The sequence below is a fragment of the Coregonus clupeaformis genome, unplaced genomic scaffold, assembly GCF_020615455.1.
Source record: "Coregonus clupeaformis isolate EN_2021a unplaced genomic scaffold, ASM2061545v1 scaf0770, whole genome shotgun sequence".
In the NCBI taxonomy this organism is placed as follows: Eukaryota; Metazoa; Chordata; class Actinopteri; order Salmoniformes; family Salmonidae; genus Coregonus; species Coregonus clupeaformis.
The window spans coordinates 207,919-229,668 of record NW_025534225.1 but is presented as its reverse complement, the minus strand read 5'-3'; the positions used below and the strand labels follow the sequence as shown (position 1 = coordinate 229,668).

The following is a 21,750-nucleotide window of genomic DNA, read 5'->3' as shown; positions in this document are numbered from 1 at the left end:
CTCATTTGAAATTATACTAAACCATAACAAACCTGGGTACAGGTTTATGTAATTACACAATCTGATGTAAAAGTTATTTTATGTTGAACTGGCAGTCTGGCAATATGTAATGTGTACTTTGGAGGCATGCAAGGTGATGTGCAGTATGGAGCAAATTTGGGTTCAAGTAGTATTTGTAATCTTTCAAAAGCTGCCAATGCATTTGCTTGAGCCCGTCTGAAGTGCCAGATGGGTGTGGTTTACACATGGGACTATTCCATTGGTTCCATTGTGCCAGACAAAATCAATAGAGCACAGCTAAAGTATTTCAGTGATTTGAAAAAGTACTTAAATCCAGGTCTGGTACAGAGTGTGGATGGCACAAAATAAATAAACAATTATACAATTCCCACATGTATCTACAGTACATAATTCACCTTTTGGATGCAGCCCCATAGAACATTTTATTTTCGTGTTTCACAATGGAACATCTGTCTGCTCTTAAAGTCTTTGTTGAACACTGACAAATGAGTCACACATTAAAGCCGGTTGGCTTCCAAAAATAGAATACATGTTTCTTTAAGGTGAGAGCAGTCAACTGTTACTTTAAAACATTGAAAGTGGCAAGAGTCTGCTCTGCCTGCTCAAATATGTAGAGCTGTATTAACATTCTATCAGATTTAGCGTTGGATTAAATATTTTAGCACTGCCTTTTGACCGCACTCCAGAAACCGAATCATTATAAAACAACTTGTCAACCGGACTGTACATCCCCTCCTCTCCCCCCTCAGTGAGTGTTGCTTGGCCAAGTCCAAATGCAATCTAGATTTTGCAGCGGATGACTCCGCCCCCGAACCTTGAGACGTTACAGAGCTCAGCCCCTGAGAAAACAGACAACAATGCAGGACTTGTTTAGACGCCTAATGCATATTTCAATATCAAGTGATGGGGAGTAGTATGAAATCTAAGCCAAGTTAGAGTGCAGCTGTCTTGAATTTACCACCACGCATCTCCGTCCAACTGATCATCGGACCTGCATAATCATGAGCATGAAGTGCTTGTCTGTCTGACGCAAGGAGATTACTTTACTGTGCTCCGAACCAAGGCACATCTAGGGAGCTCTATCTCTTCTCAAATTGCAACATGAGAGAGCAGACCAGTACTGACATTAGGCAGCTAACAGCGCATTTATGACAGTAGTGGGGGGATAAATAAGTGCTTGATTAAAAAAATAAAATAATACTAAGCCTGTTTGGCCTAGTCTGTCTGGTAACTCAAGGATGAAATCTTTTTTTACATCTGCAAAGGCAACCTGCCCGGCACTAGCACAAGGGCCTGGCTGTGCTAGGCTAGGCTAGAACATCCACCAGTAAGCCTAGGAGAGTCCAATCTGATCAAAGGCTGTGAGAAGACTCAAACAATATATAAAATGGACATCATTACTAACAATCATCTATCATAATTATAAGACCATCTAAAAAACCAGACAATTCCAGAAGAAATGCCACATAAGGTGAACGTTTACCAAAACGGGCTTCATCTCCGGTCTCTGTCCAAAACATTTGTCAGCTGACTGACGACGTTGAAGGAGTGGTGATGGAACATCTCAGAGGAGCTCCACATTCCTGCCCGGGTCCCCTGACTCTCCCAGCTATGTGCCAAGACATACAGATGCTTGTTTTACCAGATCACATGACACAGGAGAGATCTCTCCATCGCCTGTGCTTCCCAAGGCCAAAGACCCACTGAAATCACAAATATAGGCGAGCAGAGCTGTAGTCCAAACCAACCCGGCAGGCTGGGAATGACCCAGAACTGAGTCAATAAATAAGACGGCTATCAGGGCCTATATGCAGAACGCATGAAGCCTGTACTGCTAGCTGACTAGCCACTAAAATGTTTATTATCCTTAATTAAGCTACCTGATAAGGGCTCAGTCTTAGACCTCTCCCGGCACGTTCCTAAAGATAGCATTTTTTGGATTAGCACCAGACCAAGTGGAGCCGTGTCCAAATCGGGCAGATTTTTTTATTGCTTTTGGAGCAAAGGAATGCGTGGGTGTTTAGATGGCACGTTATGGACAGTAAGGGCGCTTGGGTGGGTGCAAGGAAAAAATGGCTGAAAGTCTCAGAGCTTATTAGACTTGGATGTCAGGGCCTATTACTTCTCCACGAGTCTTTCACCCAGCAGTTTCGGAGGGCCATTTTATAGCCTTTTGACATAAAAGCTTATGCAGTCTCATTTGAGTTGAAAATAAGTAAAAAGACACATTGGACAAGGCTAATTCAAATACCTTACACTTTTTTGAAAATAGACCACCTTCCAAAATGGGTTTCACAGCCAAAGGCCATTCCATATTTTTGCATCACAGTGGCCAAATGTATGGATGGTAAGTCCATCGGTTTATCTTGAGACAGAGGCTCTGAAGAAGTGTTTGGGCCTTCCACTGGACCTCTGGGGTAGTAAGAGAATTGTGACCCCTCATTACCACACTAGTCTTCACACCAGACCAAAGGTCTTTCAATAGATTCTTGCTCTCCAACCAAGAACAATCGATGTATCATCTCCGTCGCGGTGACCAGAATGTGAGGAAACAGCTCTTCAATATTATGGATGCTCTCAAGCCAAGCCAAGCCAAGCAGAGGAGTGTTAGGTCCCCCGAGCTCAGACACCGTTTACGCTGCCACAGCCTAAACCCTGGAAAGAGAGAAGCATACTGTATCTTCATCTGGCACTTTTCTCATAGCTGTGAGGTGATACATTTACAAAGACCTCAAAGAGTGTGAGGAACGAGATGAAGTGTCATGGCAAACATGTTCTACTGTATAACCTCAGAGCAACGATACCAGCCTCTGAAGCTTGGGATTCTCACGTTGGACCTTTTCAGAGAGCCACAAAGCGAACCTTGTTTTTTATTCCACCCTTTAAAAAACGCAACTATTCTATTAGCCAGGGAATGGTTGCACTTTTTTTTCAGTCTGGATTCCATTAGAAACTGATTCAAACAATTGTTTCGTATCAGGCCTCCTCCAACACCGGGTTAAAGGAAACACTCAGGGTGGCCATGTGGAAAATGGGTTTGTGGAAGAATGCTGGATGGAACCAAAATGCTATTCGATCGTGATTCCAAGACACATTTCTAAAGAGTGGGACTTCCAGTTTCCTAACAAGCATGATCCACCATGGGAAGAACAACAACAATAATGAAGGCTTATGGGGGTTTTGTTCTCCATGTGGTATCAATAGGTTTCTGAATTTGATAGTTTAGTCTAATTTAGAATTTCCTAATTGTAGAGGGAGTCTGAAAACGTTATTGCTCCGTAAGAAACACACATTTTCCATTGGAATTGTTTAATTTATGAACCACATTAACAATCAGTTCAATGATGAAAAGGAATGACGAGACGGTCACAAACCATTGTTGAATTGAATCGTACACTAATTGTTGTTCAAGTTAGTTAGAACTTCCCCATATCAGAGCTAAAAGATAGCAGTACATTGTTTAACCTACTTAATTGTACCTTTTTATATACATATTACAATTTAGCAATAAAAAAAAGAAATTCATTGAAATGTTACACACTGTACAATAAAGTGCCGTTTCAAAAATATGTATCTATAGTATACAATCTACACACAATATCAAAAGACTGGTCCCACACCACCAACTGCCCTGCTCTTTGTACAGCTGTTAGTGACATTTCAAAAACTGTAGGTCTTGTAGTAGTCTACAGAGTATGGGCTCATGGTACTCCGACGTAATACAATTACAGAACAAGAATACTTGCCAAGTCAAAAAGCTATAGCCAACTGCAATAACAATGTGTTTCATTTTCTTTAGCATGCAAACATGTTTACGACCATACATTTGTTAATTGTGGATTCAAACATCCACTTGTGTACAGTGCTGCGTTTTGCTATTGCAATGCAAACCAGAGTTCAGGCTTTTCCATATATTACTTTTTTATTACAAAAAGCAAGTTCTGAAACTATGAAATGCACCACAATGCGAATCATTCATTGTACAAAGACATTTCATAAATGTCTGATTTCACCCATGCATCTGCATTGTATAATGTCCTTACTAATCAATGTGCCAGATGACAGAATATTGTCCAACGTGAGACAATATTGATTTGTAGATCCTTTATGTTGAGAAACTAATTGTAGAAACGAATTCAATAGTGATGTGATGTTAAAATCAGATTTAAAATAAGCTTGAGAACTGAATGATTTAATGCTAGTATTTGGCATCTACCATACAATACAATATTTTTTCAAAGTCAATATCAAAAGGTATTTACCCTCCAAAAGTCTACACCTGTATTTCTCCCTCCAGGAGGCTGCCGGGCGTCTAGCCTGAAGACCCCCCAGCCCAGTCTCTGAGACCACCGGGAGGCGTTGGGGGTCCGCAGAGTGAGCACCCGACAGCGAGGGAGAGAAACTGGGGGTCATGGCAGACGGGGTGAGCCCCGTGTTCCTGGCCAGGGGCGCGTAGGCGTATTTGGGGTAGGAGGGCCTCCGGGTTAGGGTGTGCATGCTGCGCGGGGCATCCGGGGGGGCACAGCCCTGAGGCCTGGCTGCGCCACGCCCGTGATGAGGGTGGTGGGTGCATTAGGCGGCAGGCTTCAGACAAAAGGCCCTCGTGGCCCCCTGGAGGGTCCTCGTCGTGCAGCAGGCTGATGTCGGTGAAGACTGAGGCAAGTGTGTGGTAGCGTGGCTCCCCAGTCCAGCAGGTAGTCCCAGCTGTAGCTGCCCCGGAGCTGCTCCTCCGGACACACCGCGAGCTGAAGGAGCCGTCCACAGGGCCTGGCTCTCCTCCATCTCGCTCACCCTGACCCCCCGGCAGCATCCCCTCCCCACCTCCCTCCTCTTTGAAGGTGTGGAGACTCTCTGAACTCTGCATCCCTGCAGCCAGACCTGTGCTGGAGACCGTGGTTATGACCGTCCCGGGTTTCTATCCTCTGAATGGCAGGAAAGCTGGTCCGAAGTCCCTGGGCACGCCAGAGTCGGGAACCCTCTCGCTGTGGGCCGAGTCGGCCCTCTTCGCGGCACGGGTGATTCGTTGATCATCTTGATCTCATGGTCCTCGGCCGTCTCCCTTCTGCCGAACCGCGGCCGCTTGAGTCAATTACGGATAGGGAGGGATATTTCCCTCTTCACTCGGATGGTGATGGCGCCCTCGGCTCCCGCAAACCGATGCCGATGCTGGTGTGCTGTTGGCCACCGCCGGTCCTGCCGAACGTGCCGGTGTTTAGGTTGGCTGCGAGGGCAGCGGCCTTCTTGATGGCGGCCTCTTTTGTCTTGTACCTCAGGACGAGGGCCAAGCTGACGAGTAGGAGGAGGAAGATGGCCAGCGACTACCCCAGAGTGACTGTCTGGACGCTGAGGGCCACCCCGACCAGAGCTTCAGCCGAATTGGAGATATTGACCGTTACCAGGCTGGTGGTGGACCTGGAGTCCATTCTGGGACTGCCGGCGGACACCAAGAGCTCCACCACGTCTTCGTTGGAGAAACTTCCTCTCTTGCGGTACACTGGGCCCGAGGCGAACACTGCGCCTGTTGTTTTGTTGACTGAGAAAAACTGTGAGGGGTTGACCAGGAGTACTCCACCACGCCCTCCAGGCCTCCGTCATGGTCCATTGCCATAACATGGCCGACTGTCTGCCCCGCCTTTGCAGTTCTCCGGGAGGATGAAACGGTACTGCCTCTGGGTGAAGAGGACTGAATTCGTCCGCCCCTTCGATGGCCACATGGACCCTCACGGTGGCCGCCTGCTCGCCTTTGTCCCTGGCCTCCACCATGAAGCAGTACTCGCTCTCCCGCTCAAAGTCAAATGTCTGCCGGGTGTGGATGTCCCCGGTGAGGGGGTCGATGGCAAAGGCCTCCTTCCGGTCAGGGCTGCCACTGCCGTAATCCATGAAGCAGGAGGACAGGATGGAGTAGGTGAGCTGGCCATAGGGTCCGGCGTCTTGGTCGGCGGCATGGACTGAACAGGCGGGGGGTGAAGGCTGGAAGGTTCTCCCGGCACCGAGCAGTTGACTACGGGAAGATGAAGTAGGGCGAGTTGTCATTCTCATCCAAAACCGTGACAAAGACCACGGTGAAGGCTACTTTACGGTTTCCAGGTTCACCCCCCATCGGAAGCCTGGATAGTCAGTGCGTGCTTGGAGTCTTCCTCGTAGTCGAGACTGTGGTTGACCTTCAGGCGCCGGTTTGCGGGTCGAGCCTGAGGTGACCCTTGCTGTTGCCTGAGATAATGTCGTGCGGATCAGACCGTTGGTTCCGCGGTCAGGGTCCTGGGCGGTCACCTGAACCAACCTGGTGCCCACAGGGTTGCTCTCGCTGGCCTGAGCATGGTACTCTGCGCTGACAAAAGCCGGTGCGTTATCGTTGACGTCCGCCACTTACCGCCACACCGCCGAGCTGTTGAGCGGAGGCGAGCCACAGTCAGAAACTGTCACTGTCAAGATGTAGCTCTCCGTGGTTTTCGCGGTCCAACAGTTGGCACAGAACCAGACTCCCACCGGTCCTCTGCTGGCTCTCCGTTTGGACCGCACCTACCTCCATACAGAATCTCCTGTCCTCATTGCCACTGGCAACGACATAGTCCAGGTGGGTGTTTTCTTACGCCCAGTCCAGGTCCTCTGCCCAGAGGGTCAGCAGGAGTGGTGCCGATGGGGGTATCCTCAGGGGGGCTGACTGTATAGGTGTCGTGCTGGAAGATCGGGGTATGGTCGTTGGCGTCCAGGACCACGATGTCCACGGGGTGACCGTAGAGCGGACTGGGTCACCCCGTCTCTGGCCTCCACCAGAGCTGGATCACGTTACCATTGGTGACGTACTTCAGGGGCTTGTTGGTGAACACCCGACCCTACAAGACAAATGGGTTTGGAGTTAGCCATCGTCTCAGATTTGAGAAGAACAGTGAAAAACATCTTAGTGTTTTTAATCAACTGAAAGTGCTGCAAGTCTTTTAGATATTGCTTTATTCATATGCATAATTTAAAAGCGCTGTAAAAATAAAAATGTTATCATTATTAGACAAACACTCAAACTGATCTATTTGAACATTGTCTAATGTAGGGGCGTGTTTCAGGTGTCCACTTAGTCTACAGCTGCTATGAGGGAGGCTTTGCCATGCTTACTGTCGACACAACTCACATCTCTTTAGCTGTTATTATGGTAAAGAACAGCCTATCAAACAGAGCAACGTTGGTGGAATGCCCCTTTAACCAGGAAAGTCCCTGGTGATTCAAACAACCGCAAAACCTGTAGAATAAGATCACTCACTACCTCATGGGTTGCATCCATAGCTCAGTCTATGAATCTGAGAGTGATTACATTTCTCCAGCCCCATTCCTCAGCTTTATAGCAAACCAAGTGGCTGAAACCCAAATTCAGGATTGTGGCTTTAATGCTCTCTATAGAAGTGCATTCTGTGGCCTTTTTTGCTGAAGTTTCTTTTGAGAATGTTGAACTACTCGAATTAGTTTACTGATGTGAGGACAGTAAATTGAGACTGAAAACACAAGCAAGATTGGTCCTTTTCAATACATGGAATCGAATACTACTGTATACCCAATCAGTTTGGGATATCGTCCGGCCTCTTGTAATATTGCAACTCATCTTGAAACACATCATTTACATAAGTTAAAACATATTTGAGTGCTGGAAACATGAGGAAACACAAAAGAACAAGCCAGTATCTAGTTTCTGGTTCGAGTTAGGATTAAGACACAGTTCTGAGAGGCTCAATTCTAATATTTGACGCCAATCCAAATTTCACTTCCCATTAGTTACTCGCACCACAAAACATGGAGAACACATTTCTCAGATATTAAAGTCACTGGCCCTCGAAAATAACAAGGAGCGGCTACAAATCATTTTTCAAGAAAAAATAAGAAAAAAGCTTTGAGAATGTAGTGGTCTCGGCGTTAGCCTCGTCGGCTTCAATTAGTCTTCTTACTGTGCTTCTCGAGACGGGAGATAACAGGACAGACCCGGCTCTTAAGCAGACCTCTATATCAGTGACCTCTCATCAGCGATCTCTCCCACTCACTCTCATCCTTTCTTTTTTCTCTCTCCCCCTCCACTGTACTCGTTCACACGTCCAAGCCCGTAAAAAGAGAAAGGATGGATGGAGAAACGGAGGCTACTGACAGCGTGAATACTCTGGATAACCCTTGATGTGTAGAACCGTGCAGAACTGGCAATATACTTACTGTTGGAGCAAACCCCCATTTCTTGGCACAGAGCGTAAAATAAGCGCGCTGTGCCAGACAATTTTGATTTTAAACAAGGGAATATAAAATATGAATATGAGAACCGGACTGCCAGACGGTCTTAAGACGTGAACCTTGGAAAGCATGCGGCGGTAACTTTTCTTTTGCTTTGCTACATTTTGACAGGCTGAATCGTAGAATTAAGAGGAGCACATTTTGTAGCATCGCGGAGGATTAGGCCTATTAAGACCTAGCGGCAGCTATATAGTTTCAGCCTTGGAATTTCTGACTGACTCGTCCTTGGACTCTGGGTATGATTGGAAGAATGGTCCCCTGTCCATTAAAAACATTTTCACGTGGCCTCTGCTAAGAGTTCGCACTTTAGAGACTTTGTGCCTAAAGAAGTTCTTCCATTGTTACCCTTCAATTTGAATAAAATTGATTTAGAATGGAGTGGATGGCGCAGCAGTTATAATAATAATAATATGCCATTTAGCAGACGCTTTTATCCAAAGCGACTTACAGTCATGCGTGCATAATTTTTTTTGTGTTGGGTGGTCCCGGGATCGAACCCACTACCTTGCGTTACAACGCCGTGCTCTACCAGCTGAGCTACGGGCCGTAGCCTCTGTTGCACATATGTACACGTCGGCATAGGTTTGTATCTGGCCTACATATTCTTCACAGTGACAAATTCTCCCTCCATCCCTCCAATCTCGGTCATAATCTCTCTCTCTTCAATAAAAAAGAACACTAAATACTATATATTTTATAATTAGAACAGGCGAGTTGACTATCTGATCAGGCTAATTCTGATGAAAGCTATTCATGTACCGTTTTACATAATTTAACTTTAATATAATTGGTCAATCTAATAGTGCTTACCGTTGTCTGGGTGTATGTAGAAGCCGTGTAGAGGAGACCGAGAGGAGTCTGTAGCAGAGTTTGCCGTTAAGCCCAGAGTCACGGTCTGTGGCAGCCACAGTCAGGATCAACATGTTGGCAGGAGACAGTTCTGGCAACTTCACCTGGGGGTTCAAACAAACAAACATCTCTTGTCAATTCACAGGAAAAAATACATACATTTATAAACATCTCAAGGAGGACTTTGTGTCAGAAGACATCACTGAAGATTGAGGGAGTACAATGGTGTCACATCAATAGATCGGACATCCCCTCATCTCAGCGAGTCAGTCATGTGTACATTATAAAGGACTTAATTTCTGCCGTCTATATAATCATTTTTGCTAATGTGGAAACGCTCACCACAAGGTAGATGTGTGTGTGCGTGTGAGAGAAGTGAAGGATTTGTGTTCCATAACTATGTCTTGTAATCCATCATTAATGAAATAAAAAGACAGATTGCAGTTCTAGCTACCTGGTAGGAGTCCTGGGAGAAGACTGGCACGTTGTCGTTGACATCCAGCACCTGAACCAGGACCTCGGCCGTGGTCAGGTGGAGGGAGTCCGAGGCCCACACCGCCAGCCTGTGCGCCGCCTGCTCCTCACGGTCCAGCATCTGCGTCAGGGTCACCACGCCCGTGTAGCGGTCGATGGCGAAGCTCCCGGCGGCGCTGGCATTGTCCCAAGCTGTAGGTCACTGTGGAGCTGAGGTCCACGTCGTTGGCGCTCACCTGGGTCACCATGTAGCCCGCTGGGAGGTCTGATGACCAACAAGATAACAGTGTAAGTGGTATTTAGTACCAAATAGTCTATATAGTCAAACGCACACCACTTGTTAGGGGGTACTGGCCTGAGTCGAAGAGCAATCGTGTGTACGGGTCCTACTTCATCTCTACAGGTATTTAGTACTACAAATTAAACAAACATTATCTCAAATTGACAATTCACTTAGAAATCCCTCTCAATCAATAAAAATTGCTTTTGTCCCAGACTTCCGCTAGAACACCTGATTCAACTAATCATAAAAACCTTGGTTAGTTGAATCAGTGTGTCAGTGCTGGGCTGGGAACTGCCCTATGAACAAAATACATTGGAAAGACATTGAAAATAAGTATTTCTGGTTGAGAATATGTTGAAAATACAGATTTCAACCATTTTTGCTCACTGTCTCCCAAGCAATTTGTCTGAGGAAGTGATCTTCACTCCTTCAGGACGGTGGCATAAGGACAGAGCTTTGTCTCAGGCACAACAGCCAAAGAGGGACTTCATATTTTCAGCACCAGCTACCAAATCCTGGCTACCAAATCCTGGCCTACTGTGAAGATGCTTTAAATAAATAAATATGTATAAGAAAAAAATTATGTGATAAAAAAATGTACACCGAAAACTTTTACCTCTATGGGCCCTGGTCAAAAGTAGTGCACTATAACGGGAAAAGGGTGCCATTTGAGAGGGGCAGTGTCTTACTCTCTGCTATGACCACGGGCTCCATGGGGGAATGACGGGGCTGTTGTCGTTGATGTCCACCACCTGGACCCCGGACGGTGGCGGTGCTGCTAAGGGGAGGGCTACCCCTGTCTGATGCCTGCAGTACCAACCTGGGAACACAACACCACAAGGGAACACACCATTACATTACTAGGACTCCAACTAGACAGTGGGACCATCACAGGAAACACACAGCATAACATTACAAGGAATATAACTAAACTAGGCATTATTAATAGAATCTGGAATCAACATTGTTATAATGAAATGTGCATGTCTCTCGAATGTAGGTAGAAGATGTAGAGATGGATATGACACGCAACGCACACACAGTCAAAAGTTTGGACACACCTACTCATTCAAGGGTTTTTCTTTATTTTTTACATTGTAGAATAATAGTGACGACATCAAAACTATGAAATAACACATGGAATCATGTAGTAAACAACAAAAGTGTTAAACAAATCAAAATATATTTTATATTTGAGATTCTTCAAATAGCCACCCTTTGCCTTGATAGCTTTGCACACTCTTGGCATTCTCTCAACCAGCTTCACCTGGAATGCTTTTCCAACAGTCTTCAATGTCGTCTTGGTAAGCAACTCCAGTGGTATATTCGGCCTTGTGTTTTAGGTTATTGTCCTGCTGAAAGGTGAATTTGTCTCCCAGTGTCTGTTGAAAGCAACTGAAACCAGGCATTCCTCTAGGATTTTGCCTGTGCTTAGCTCTATGCCGTTTATTTTTATCCTAAAAAAAACTCACCAGTCCTTGCCGATGACAAGCATGCCCATAACATGATGCAGCCACCACCATGCTTGAAAATATGAAGAGTGGTACTCAGTGATGTGTTGTGTTGGATTTGCCCCAAACATAACGCTTTGTATTCAGGACTTAAAGTTAATTTATTTGCCAATTTTTTTTGCCGTTTTACTTAAGTGCCTTATAGCAAACAGGATGCATGTTTTGGAAAAATATTATTCTGTACAGGCTTCCTTCTTTTCACTCTGTCAATTCGGTTAGTATTGTGGAGTAACTACAATGTTGTTGATCCATCCTCAATTTTCCCCCATCGCAGCCATTAGACTAACTGTTTTAAAGTCACCATTGGCCTCATGGTGAAATCCCTGAGCGGTTTCCTTCCTCTACGGCAAAATGAGTTAGGAAGGACACCTGTATCTTTGTAGTGACGGTGTATTGATACACCATCCAAAGGGATATTCAATGTTTGCTTTAAAAATAAAAATAAATCCATCTACCAATAGGTGCCCTTCTTTGCGAGGCATTGGAAATCCTTCCTGGTCTTTGTGGTTGAATCTGTGTTTGAAATTCACTGCTCGACGGAGGGAACTTACAGATAATTGTATGTGTGGGTTACAGAGATGAGGTAGTCATTAAAAATCCTGTTAAACACCATTGAGTCCATGCAACTTAAGCACATTTTACTCCTGAACTTATTTAGGCTTGACATACAAAAGGGGTTGAATACTTATTGACTCAGCATTTCAGCTTTTCATTTTAATTAATTTGTAAACATTTCTAAAAACATAATTCCACTTTGACATTATGTGTTATTGTGTGTAGGCCAGTGACACAAAATCTCTAAATTCAGGTTGTAACACCACAAAATGTGGAAAAAGTCAAGGGGTGTGAATACTTTGAGGACACTGTACTTTAGCTACACTAGACGTGTATAAACGGTGGTTTACCTTCTGAAGGTACTGTACCCATTTTGGTCTTGCTTTCACACTAACTATTTTTAAAGATTTTGTGTTACTATTTTTACTAGTGACAATTAAACAAAAATGGTTAAAATAAGACTCAGAGCTAGAAGACTCATCCTCATAGCATGTAGGATTAGATGCACACAACAATACATTGCCATAGCAAGTGACAACTCTAATAGTAGCGTAAAGTACACTGCTCAAAAAAATAAAGGGAACACTTAAACAACACAATGTAACTCCAAGTCAATCACACTTCTGTGAAATCAAACTGTCCACTTAGGAAGCAACACTGATTGACAATAAATTTCACATGCTGTTGTGCAAATGGAATAGACAACAGGTGGAAATTATAGGCAATTAGCAAGACACCCCCAATAAAGGACTGGTTTTGCAGGTGGTGACCACAAACCACTTCTCAGTTCCTATGCTTCCTGGCTGATGTTTTGGTCACTTTTGAATGCTGGCGGTGCTTTCACTCTAGTGGTAGCATGAGACAGAGTCTACAACCCACACAAGTGGCTCAGGTAGTGCAGCTCATCCAGGATGGCACATCAATGCGAGCTGTGGCAAGAAGGTTTGCTGTGTCTGTCAGCGTAGTGTCCAGAGCATGGAGGCGCTACCAGGAGACAGGCCAGTACATCAGGAGATGTGGAGGAGGCCGTAGGAGGGCAACAACCCAGCAGCAGGACTGCTACCTCCGCCTTTGTGCAAGGAGGAGCAGGAGGAGCACTGCCAGAGCCCTGCAAAATGACCTCCAGCAGGCCACAAATGTGCATGTGTCTGCTTAAACGGTCAGAAACAGACTCCATGAGGGTGGTATGAGGGCCCGGCGTCCACAGGTGGGGGTTGTGCTTACAGCCCAACACCGTGCAGGACGTTTGGCATTTGCCAGAAAACACCAAGATTGGCAAATTCGCCACTGGCGCCCTGTGCTCTTCACAGATGAAAGCAGGTTCACACTGAGCACATGTGACAGACGTGACAGAGTCTGGAGACGCCGTGGAGAATGTTCTGCTGCCTGCAACATCCTCCAGCATGACCCGGTTTGGCGGTAGGTCAGTCATGGTGTGGGGTGGCATTTCTTTGGGGGCCGCACAGCCCTCCATGTGCTCGCCAGAGGTAGCCTGACTGCCATTAGGTACCGAGATGAGATCCTCAGACCTCTTGTGAGACCATATGCTGGGTGCGGTTGGCCCTGGGTTCCTCCTAATGCAAGACAATGCTAGACCTCATGTGGCTGGAGTGTGTCAGCAGTTCCTGCAAGAGGAAGGCATTGATGCTATGGACTGGCCCGCCCGTTCCCCAGACCTGAATCCAATTGAGCACATCTGGGACATCATGTCTCGCTCCATCCACCAACGCCACGTTGCACCACAGACTGTCCAGGAGTTGGCGGATGCTTTAGTCCAGGTCTGGGAGGAGGTCCCTCAGGAGACCATCCGCCACCTCATCAGGAGCATGCCCAGGCGTTGTAGGGAGGTCATACAGGCACATGGAGGCCACACACACTACTGAGCCTCATTTTGACTTGTTTTTAAGGACATTACATCAAAGTTGGATCAGCCTGTAGTGTGGTTTTCCACTTTAATTTTGAGGGTGACTCCAAATCCAGACCTCCATGGGTTGATACATTTGATTTCCATTGATCATTTTTGTGTGATTTTGTTGTCAGCACATTCAACTATGTAAAGAAAAAAGTATTTAATAAGATTATTTCATTCATTCAGATCTAGGATGTGTTATTTTAGTGTTCCCTTAATTTTTTTGAGCAGTGTATAATGTAAGCTAAGCGTACTTGTAAGAGGAAGTGATTTCCCGGTCCAGAATGGTGTTGGTGGCGAGGATCCACGCACAGAGTCGATGATGAACGCCTCGTTCTGGTTACCAGACAAGATGGAGTATTCAATCTGACCATTCACACCGCTGTCCGCGTCAGAGGCAAACACCTACAACAGGAGGAAAGGCATTATAGAGAGTTAGGAAGCATGTTTCTACACAGCCAATATCCAGCGTAAGCATGGAACATCTGTCAAATGTAAAACTAACATTCCCAAGAGTCATTTCAGACTGTTACAGGCCACACAACACTTATTCATGGTAAAAATACACAATAAAGCTTTGCATTTGGTATTTGAAATGTTCTTTTTACAGCCATGTTTCAATCAATCAATCAATCAATCAATCAAAGCAAGAGCCCAGTGCCCAGGAAAAACTCTAGATGGAAGAAACCTAGAGAAGAACCCAGCTCAGAGTGCCCATCCTCTTCTGTGTGTACTGCGTAGATATTAAGAGACAAGTTCATGTGGCCATCAGAGCCAGATAGGTAGATACAAGACCTGAGAAACTGACATTAACCAAGAAACTGATTGGTAATGACAAATTATGTTTTTGCCTTAATATGCTGACCAGACCGCTATCTCCAGTCCAGTTGGTAGTGGTAATGCACCTTAAAGTTGGTTGCCAACCGCCATATAAAGTCCAAAGGAGGAGGAGGAGAGATTACTAGAAACGAACTCAGTTTACCCTTTTATCTGTGGATTGTCGGAGTAGAGGACCTTGTGCATGTTGATTTTGTCCACCCACAGCAGATGCGATCAGGACACGCAGGTTGAAATATTAAAACGAACTCTGAACTATATTAATTTGAGGACAGGTCGAAAAGCATTAAACATTTATGGCAATTTAGCTAGCTAGCTTGCTGTTGCTAGCTAATTTGTCCTGGGATATAAACATTGGGTTGTTATTTTACCTGAAATGGGCTCCCGAGTGGCGCAGCGGTCTAAGGCACTGCATCTTAGTGCTTGAGGCGTCACTACAGACCCCCTGGTTCGATTCCAGGCTGTATCACAACCGGCCATGATTGGGAGTCCCATGGGCAGCGCACAATTGGCCCAGCGTCGTCCGGGTTTGGCCGGTGTAGGCCGTCATTGTAAATAAGAATGTGTTCTTAACTGGCTTGTCTAGTTAAATAAAGGTTAAATATATATATTTTTTTAAATGCACAAGGTCCTCTACTCCGACAATTAATCCACAGATAAAAGGGTAAACTGAGTTCGTTTCTGGTAATCTCTCCTCCTCCTTCTTTGGACTTTATATGGCGGTTGGCAACCAACTTTAAGGTGCATTACCACTACCAACTGGACTGGAGTGTGGACCTCAGTTCATCTTTCAATCACCCACGTGGGTATATGCTCCTAAAAACCAATGAGGAGATGGGAGAGGCGGGACCTGCAGCGCGTCAAGCGTCACAAATAGAACCAAGTTCTATTTTAGCGCCTGGCTACGCAGATGCTCGTTGACACGCATGAGCAGTGTGGGTACAATGATTAAATAACATGTCAGCATGTTAGCTCAAAATGACAAAGTAACCACTCGATTGGCTGGCCCCCAATCCGTACCTGCATGACGTAGGTGTTGTGTACCTGGCCCTCCCACGCGGCTGTGCGGTAGTAGCCCTGCTCGAAGGCCGGCGCATTGTCGTTGACATCCTGCAGCGTGACGGTGACCCGGCAGTGGGCCGTGCGCAGGGGCCGCCGTCGGCCAGCACCACCAGGTGGACCTTCCGGTTGGCCTCGTAGTCCAGACTGGCCTGGTCCCACACTGTGATGTCACCTGGGAGAGGGAGAGGGTTGGGGAGAGAAAGAAAGCGAGAAATAGAGGGAACAGAACGATAGGGATTTAGCGAGCGAGCGAACAGAAAGAGAGACAGGAAAGAGGGAGTGGGGAAAGAGAGATTGAGAGCGTGCGCGCATAAGCGAGAAAGATCGTATGATGATGTATGATAAAGAGAAAGTTCAGAGAATTCACAGGGTGTTACATTGCGCGTGCGTGTATTCTAGCACCATGTTGCATCCATGTTTTGCAGTTGTGCATTCAAAACATATGTCACACATTCAAAAACAACTTGATTCCTCTGTCTCCAAACAAGAATGTAATCTGGACTTTGATGTCCACCCCCCCGTTTCACTTCAGCCACACTGCATATATAGGGGCTCAGGGAGAGTAATGAATCCATGCTGGTTAAGGCAAGCAGTCCATAATCCACAGCAAAGCCTGTGTATGCGTCCCACAAGGCACATTATTCCCTATTTAGTGCACTTCCGTTTGACCAGAGCCCTATGGGCCCTGGTCAAATGTAATACACTACATAGGAAATAGAGTGCCATTTGGGACACAGCGCCTCTTTTCTGAACAGGGGGATATGGGAAAACAACCTCTGACTGCTGTAGTAGACAATGGTTCAATAATCCTAAAAAGGGATTTCCCACACAATCATTCGGATAGCCACTCTAGCGTCAGCCCTCATGTGGGTGCTAGTGCTAGCATATGGGGATGTGCCTTAAGTGTCCCGCTTGCGTAGCCTCATTCGCTAGCTTTTGAGGTGGCGCGATCGGCTAAGATGCTTGAGGGAGGACGGTCACGTGTGTTTGTGAGGGCAGAGGTCCCGGAGTTCGTGACAGGTATAGTTCGAATCGGGAGGAAGTGGTACTCGCTAAGCAGCGTGACGTGGTTTACACTAGCAAGCAGGCTAGGTAGTGCTAGGTATCTACAGCTAATCCATCCCTCTATTGTGGAATACCTGGTAACAGATTTCTTAAATTAAAATCACTTGGAGCTGATTTACCAACAATAAAACATCTAACACCCACAGGCCAAATTCGGCCCGCCAGTTGGGGAACCCTGCTATAGTGAGCTTTGATTGGTCAATGGCGTCGCATAAAGTTCAGTTTTTTTCCAACTTTGGTCATGCCCTGTTCACGCTCCCTCGCCTCTTGCTCGCGTCGCTAACGGTCCCCCCACCCACTTCAGTTCTCTCCAGTTGTTTCATCGCCCCCAATGTGTTATGTGGAAATGAACTGGAGAGAGAGAGCGAGAGAGAGATGGATGGGGAGAGAGAGAGTGGTAGAGAGAAAGTAAGAGAGAGAGAAAGAGAAAGAGAAAAAAGAAAAAGAAAGAGATGGCGAGAGAGGCGGTCCAAGAGGATTGAGAGGCTAGCTGCGCTAATTGGAATAAAGTCTTGTTTGGGAAAGGGATCTGAGGAGTCTGGAATGCTGGGGTTATTAGCCTGGATGGAGAAGCGGAAAACTAGACAGACTGATGCAGGGATGGATGGGCGGAGGTTCTGGCTTGCCCGGTGTGAGCCTGGCGTCGATCGACCCGAAAACGAACAAGGAAGAAAAGAGAGGCATGTTTGAAGTTCCTGCTGCAGGCAATTAATGAAAGCATCCTAGCTGGCTTATGCTAACCAGCACACTGGAGCCTAAATTATGTCTATGGCTCCAGCTTCACAGAAGTGTTTTGGAGAGGAGAACAAGTTATTTTAGTGGTTTAATGTACTTATTGAAGATTAGGACAGTGAATAGGAGACAGAAAAGGTGGGAGAGAGATTGTGAATCAAAAAAGGTACTTGGCCGGATTTAAACCCATGCTGACTCTGGTATACATGTGTGCCGGGGATGGTGGCACTAACCACTGGACCACACAATAAATATATTTTTTAGTATGGGTAAGGTTCAATTCATACCTGTGTGTCGGTTGATGGCGAAGGCTCTGTTCTCGTTGTTATTGAAAATGCTGTATTCGATTCGCCGCCCGTCGTCGGTTCGGTCGTGGCCACCACGCTTCCCACCCACGAGCCTGGAAGGGAAAGAAGAAGGTGGAAAAATGGAAGATAAGTCTCAACAGCTTTTAGTCCTCACTTGAACTCAAAGGGTTTGAGACCCTCATAATAGAGTGACGCCAGTAAAGAGTTTGGATAAAGTATTGAACATACACAGCAGACTTAAGCATTTGATTGAGCCTGACTGAAGCGCCAGATGGGCTCGAGTTTCCATTTAAGACTATTCTATTGATTCCATTGCAGCAGTCAAGTTCAATCAAGCACGTATTTGATAGAAAACAAATACTAGTTGAAACCAGGTCTGGTACATATCAATGCACTTGTCTTGAATAGTTGTTAATATACTGATATTAGAGCAGTTTTTCCGTACCAGTTTTGCTGTTTTCCACCACGACTGTCTAGAGCGTCTCAGTGAGCTGCAGTGGCTCGTCCTCTCCCTTCAAGTGAATAAGGACCAGGCAGGTAGAGGTGAGAGCTGGCCTCCCCTGGTCTGCAGCCAACACCTGCAGTTTAGCACCCAAGAAACTCGGACTAATGGACGTATTCAACCGTATATCTCCCGATTTGCCGTTGATGGTGAAAAAAGGGTTGTTTTCCGTAAGCTAAACCACACAGTCCCGTTCCGCCACGGTCGCCGTCCACTGCCGTCACCGTGGCGACAATCTTGTTTGGGATCGTCTCTACAGCGACCCAGCCGGCGACGGGGTTCTCCGCGCAGACGGGCGCGTTGTCGTTGGCGTCCCTCCACCTGCACGGTAACCGCGGTGGCGGTGCTCCGTGGACCTCTGGCACAGCTGTCGGTAGCCACGGCCCTGAAGGGTGTACTGAGCGCGGCTCTCCCTGTCCAAGGGCCGGGTGGTCCGAACCACGCCCGTGGCGGGCTCTACCGAGAAGGCCCCCAGGGTGTCCTCGACCAGAGAGAATGTCACCTCGCCGTTGGGGCCTTGGTCCGGGTCGCCGGGCCTCCAGACGCAGCACCTCTGCCCCCGGGGAGCCCCTCAGCCAAGGAAGCGCGGTAACTCTTGCGGGTGAACAAGGGACTGTTGTCATTCTGGTCCAGTAGGAGCACCAGGAGCTGGGTGGAGGAGCTGAGGGGGAGGGTTGGCCGCCGTCGCTCGCCTGGATGCAGAGGGTGGCTGGGCCGTCCTCCCGGTCGAGGGCTCGTGTGGTGCTGACTGTGCCCGTGGTGGCGTGGATGGTGAAACGCCCGCCGTAGTCCTCGCCTGGAGGGATAAGCAAATACACTCCGGTTAGATTAAATCTTGTTGAAACCACCAAGTAATTTTCCACTGAAACACTGAGGTGCTCTATTTAGGAATCTCACCCTGTATGGAATAGGTTATGGTGCCGTTGGCTCCGTGGTCTGGGTCCGAGGCCTGGGATGTGTGATGACCCCGGGGGCAGGTTCTCTGGCAGGCTAAGCTGAAAGGAGGCCTGCATGAACTCGGGGACGTTGTCGTTGTCGTCCAGCACAGAGCAAAGCACCGTGGACGTGCTGGAGAGGGGCTGGACGCCGCTGTCGCGAGCCTGGACTGGGGTGGGGGACGAGGGTGGGGGTGATGCAGTGGGACAACAGGGAGAGGAAGTTGAGGGTTTAGGTCCTGTTTGAATAGGGTTGCAAGATTCCAGTAACGCCAATTCCTAGGTTTTCCAGAAATCCCACTTGGAAGATTCCCAGAATCAGGCGGGAACAAGAAGGAAACCGAATCCTTACCAGGATTTCTACAAAACGTAGAAATTTGGGGAAAGTTATATTCATTTTTCAACCCTTTGTTGTTTGAATATTGTTTAAACTTTCTTCCTTACATTTTTTTCATCTTGGAGACCAATCCAGAGTGACATGCGATTAGTGCATTTGACAAAAGTAGATAAGATGGCCATATATCACGATCAATGCAAGTAAAGCCTTACTTGAGAATAGCCGCGGTTTGCTAGATAGATAGTTCTGTTAGCACTAGTGAGAATAGAAGAAAAATGCAACAGTGTGCCACTCCTCCTTGATGAGATAGCTGAAGTAACACAGTTGTACAGATGGGAGCAAGGCTTCCACTTTGTGGTTTTCACCGCTTCAGTCATTCGAATGCTTATAAACCGTTTTTCACAAACATCGGCACCTTCATGGATTTTTTCTTTATTTCATGAGTTCTACGTTTTGTATCCTTCACAGATTTAACAGACCGACAACTTATCGAAATAGACTATCCTTTGAAAGTCATAACTGAAGACGTACTTCTTTCACAGCTTCTCTCTACATTGTACCAACATCTTATACTGCCAACCCCCAAAAAATGCTGATACGAAACGTTTTTTTTTCAGGATTAATTTTCCCCCCTTGTTTTCATCTGACCGTACCAATGGAAAATTGGCCCGACGTCTCTTGGTATTTCACAATCACCGGGTCGATTCTGGCACGGCTTCAAGACATCGCGGCTTTCCTGTGATTATATTCCCTTAGTAGATTTAAAATTGTTCAAACTCCGTCCACTGTACAAATATCGGTCATATGCACATCTGAAACAGTTTATCACAAAATATTATTGCATATTTTGGATGTAATTGTATTCGCGTGAGGTGTGGTGGGGGAAAGCACACGAAAAATACCTAGGCTGAGGAATAAAACAGTCTGTGGAACATGCGTATTCCCACAAAGCTGAGACTGAGTTCCAAATGGCACCCTATTCCCTATAAGCAGTGCACTATGTAGGGAATCAGGTGCCATTTGGGACGTACCCTTGTAACGTCTAGCCTTGCCTCTACATAAATCAAATCTGGTGAATAACGTTGCTTTCATAAAGTGGGTAGACCTCAAGTTCTTTATTACTCTGGCTGTGAACCATACAACAAGAAAGAGAGATTGAAAGCGTGAGAGTGTGGTGGTGAGATAGAGCGGAGGAGAGAGAGGAAGAGGGACAGCCTGAGAGAGGGAGAGAGGGAGCGAGAGAGAAAGCGAGAGAACGCAACAAAGAGGGTGAGAGAGAGTGTTGAAAATATTCAATATAATTTATTAAGCTCTATGGTGGAAACGGATGTGACAAGCCAAGAGGTGACCTAAATGAGAGAGGACTGCTGTACGGGATAACTGTCTCCACGTATAGCATGGTGTGTCTTTTAAATGGGGCTACAATTCCACTCTCTGGCTGATATCCCCAGATATGTCCGTCCCTAACACTGGCCATCGCTGAACTGCAATCCATCCTTATACAGTCTTCGGTGGAACTTTCTCACTGCAGAGAAACGATTAGGTAAATATCGACCAACTAAAGTGAGTGTGGTTAATTATTTATGTCTCTGATACACTGATTCATTGTGTGTGTGTGTGTGTGTGTGTGAGATCGAGATGAGCATTGGTTGACTTACAAAATGCAGCATTACTGTTAGTTACAGTATATTTCTGTGGTCCCTTCATGGTAATGCAACAGTTGTTGAAAGGTGTAGTGCAACTTGAACTTTCCCAAAGACTCAAGGAACCAACCACAAGCAAGTGCACACAAATAAAAAAACACAATCATATTCTCAAGATTGACTCAATGCCTCCATTTACAAACAAGTACAAAGGACATCACTGCTACCTGAAATGAAAGTGACAGACTGCACCTTTAACGGTAATGAGTTGCTGTGTGTAATGTGTATAACCTCTGAGGGTGAACTGCTGGTACAGCTCCCTGTCCAGTTGGGAGGTGGTGCTGATCTCTCCAGAGTGGGGGTCGATGGAGAAAAAGTCGTAGCCCGGTCCGGGCAACAGGCTATACCACACCGCAGCATTCTCTTCTGTTGTAGAGAGATAGATGGACAGTTAGTTACAGGTAGAGA

At 46.4% G+C, this 21,750-nt stretch overlaps 1 protein-coding gene across 1 annotated transcript in view; it reads right to left on the bottom strand.

Annotated features, from left to right (window-relative positions):
- Positions 1-4,917: 4,917 nt before the first annotated feature.
- Positions 4,918-21,750, bottom strand: part of LOC121560098 (protocadherin-23) — a 46,606-nt gene continuing 29,773 nt past the window's right edge. Inside the window, 25 exon segments of the mRNA XM_045216669.1 lie at positions 4,918-4,968; positions 4,970-5,029; positions 5,032-5,078; positions 5,081-5,572; positions 5,575-5,659; positions 5,661-5,700; positions 5,702-5,988; positions 5,990-6,115; positions 6,117-6,190; positions 6,193-6,249; positions 6,252-6,468; positions 6,470-6,575; positions 6,775-6,854; positions 9,129-9,233; positions 9,584-9,779; positions 10,589-10,644; positions 10,646-10,706; positions 14,116-14,164; positions 14,167-14,266; positions 15,719-15,844; positions 15,847-15,932; positions 17,845-17,957; positions 18,554-19,163; positions 19,317-19,472; positions 21,574-21,708. Of these exon segments, the coding sequence (XP_045072604.1) occupies positions 4,918-4,968; positions 4,970-5,029; positions 5,032-5,078; positions 5,081-5,572; positions 5,575-5,659; positions 5,661-5,700; positions 5,702-5,988; positions 5,990-6,115; positions 6,117-6,190; positions 6,193-6,249; positions 6,252-6,468; positions 6,470-6,575; positions 6,775-6,854; positions 9,129-9,233; positions 9,584-9,779; positions 10,589-10,644; positions 10,646-10,706; positions 14,116-14,164; positions 14,167-14,266; positions 15,719-15,844; positions 15,847-15,932; positions 17,845-17,957; positions 18,554-19,163; positions 19,317-19,472; positions 21,574-21,708 (3,515 nt within the window).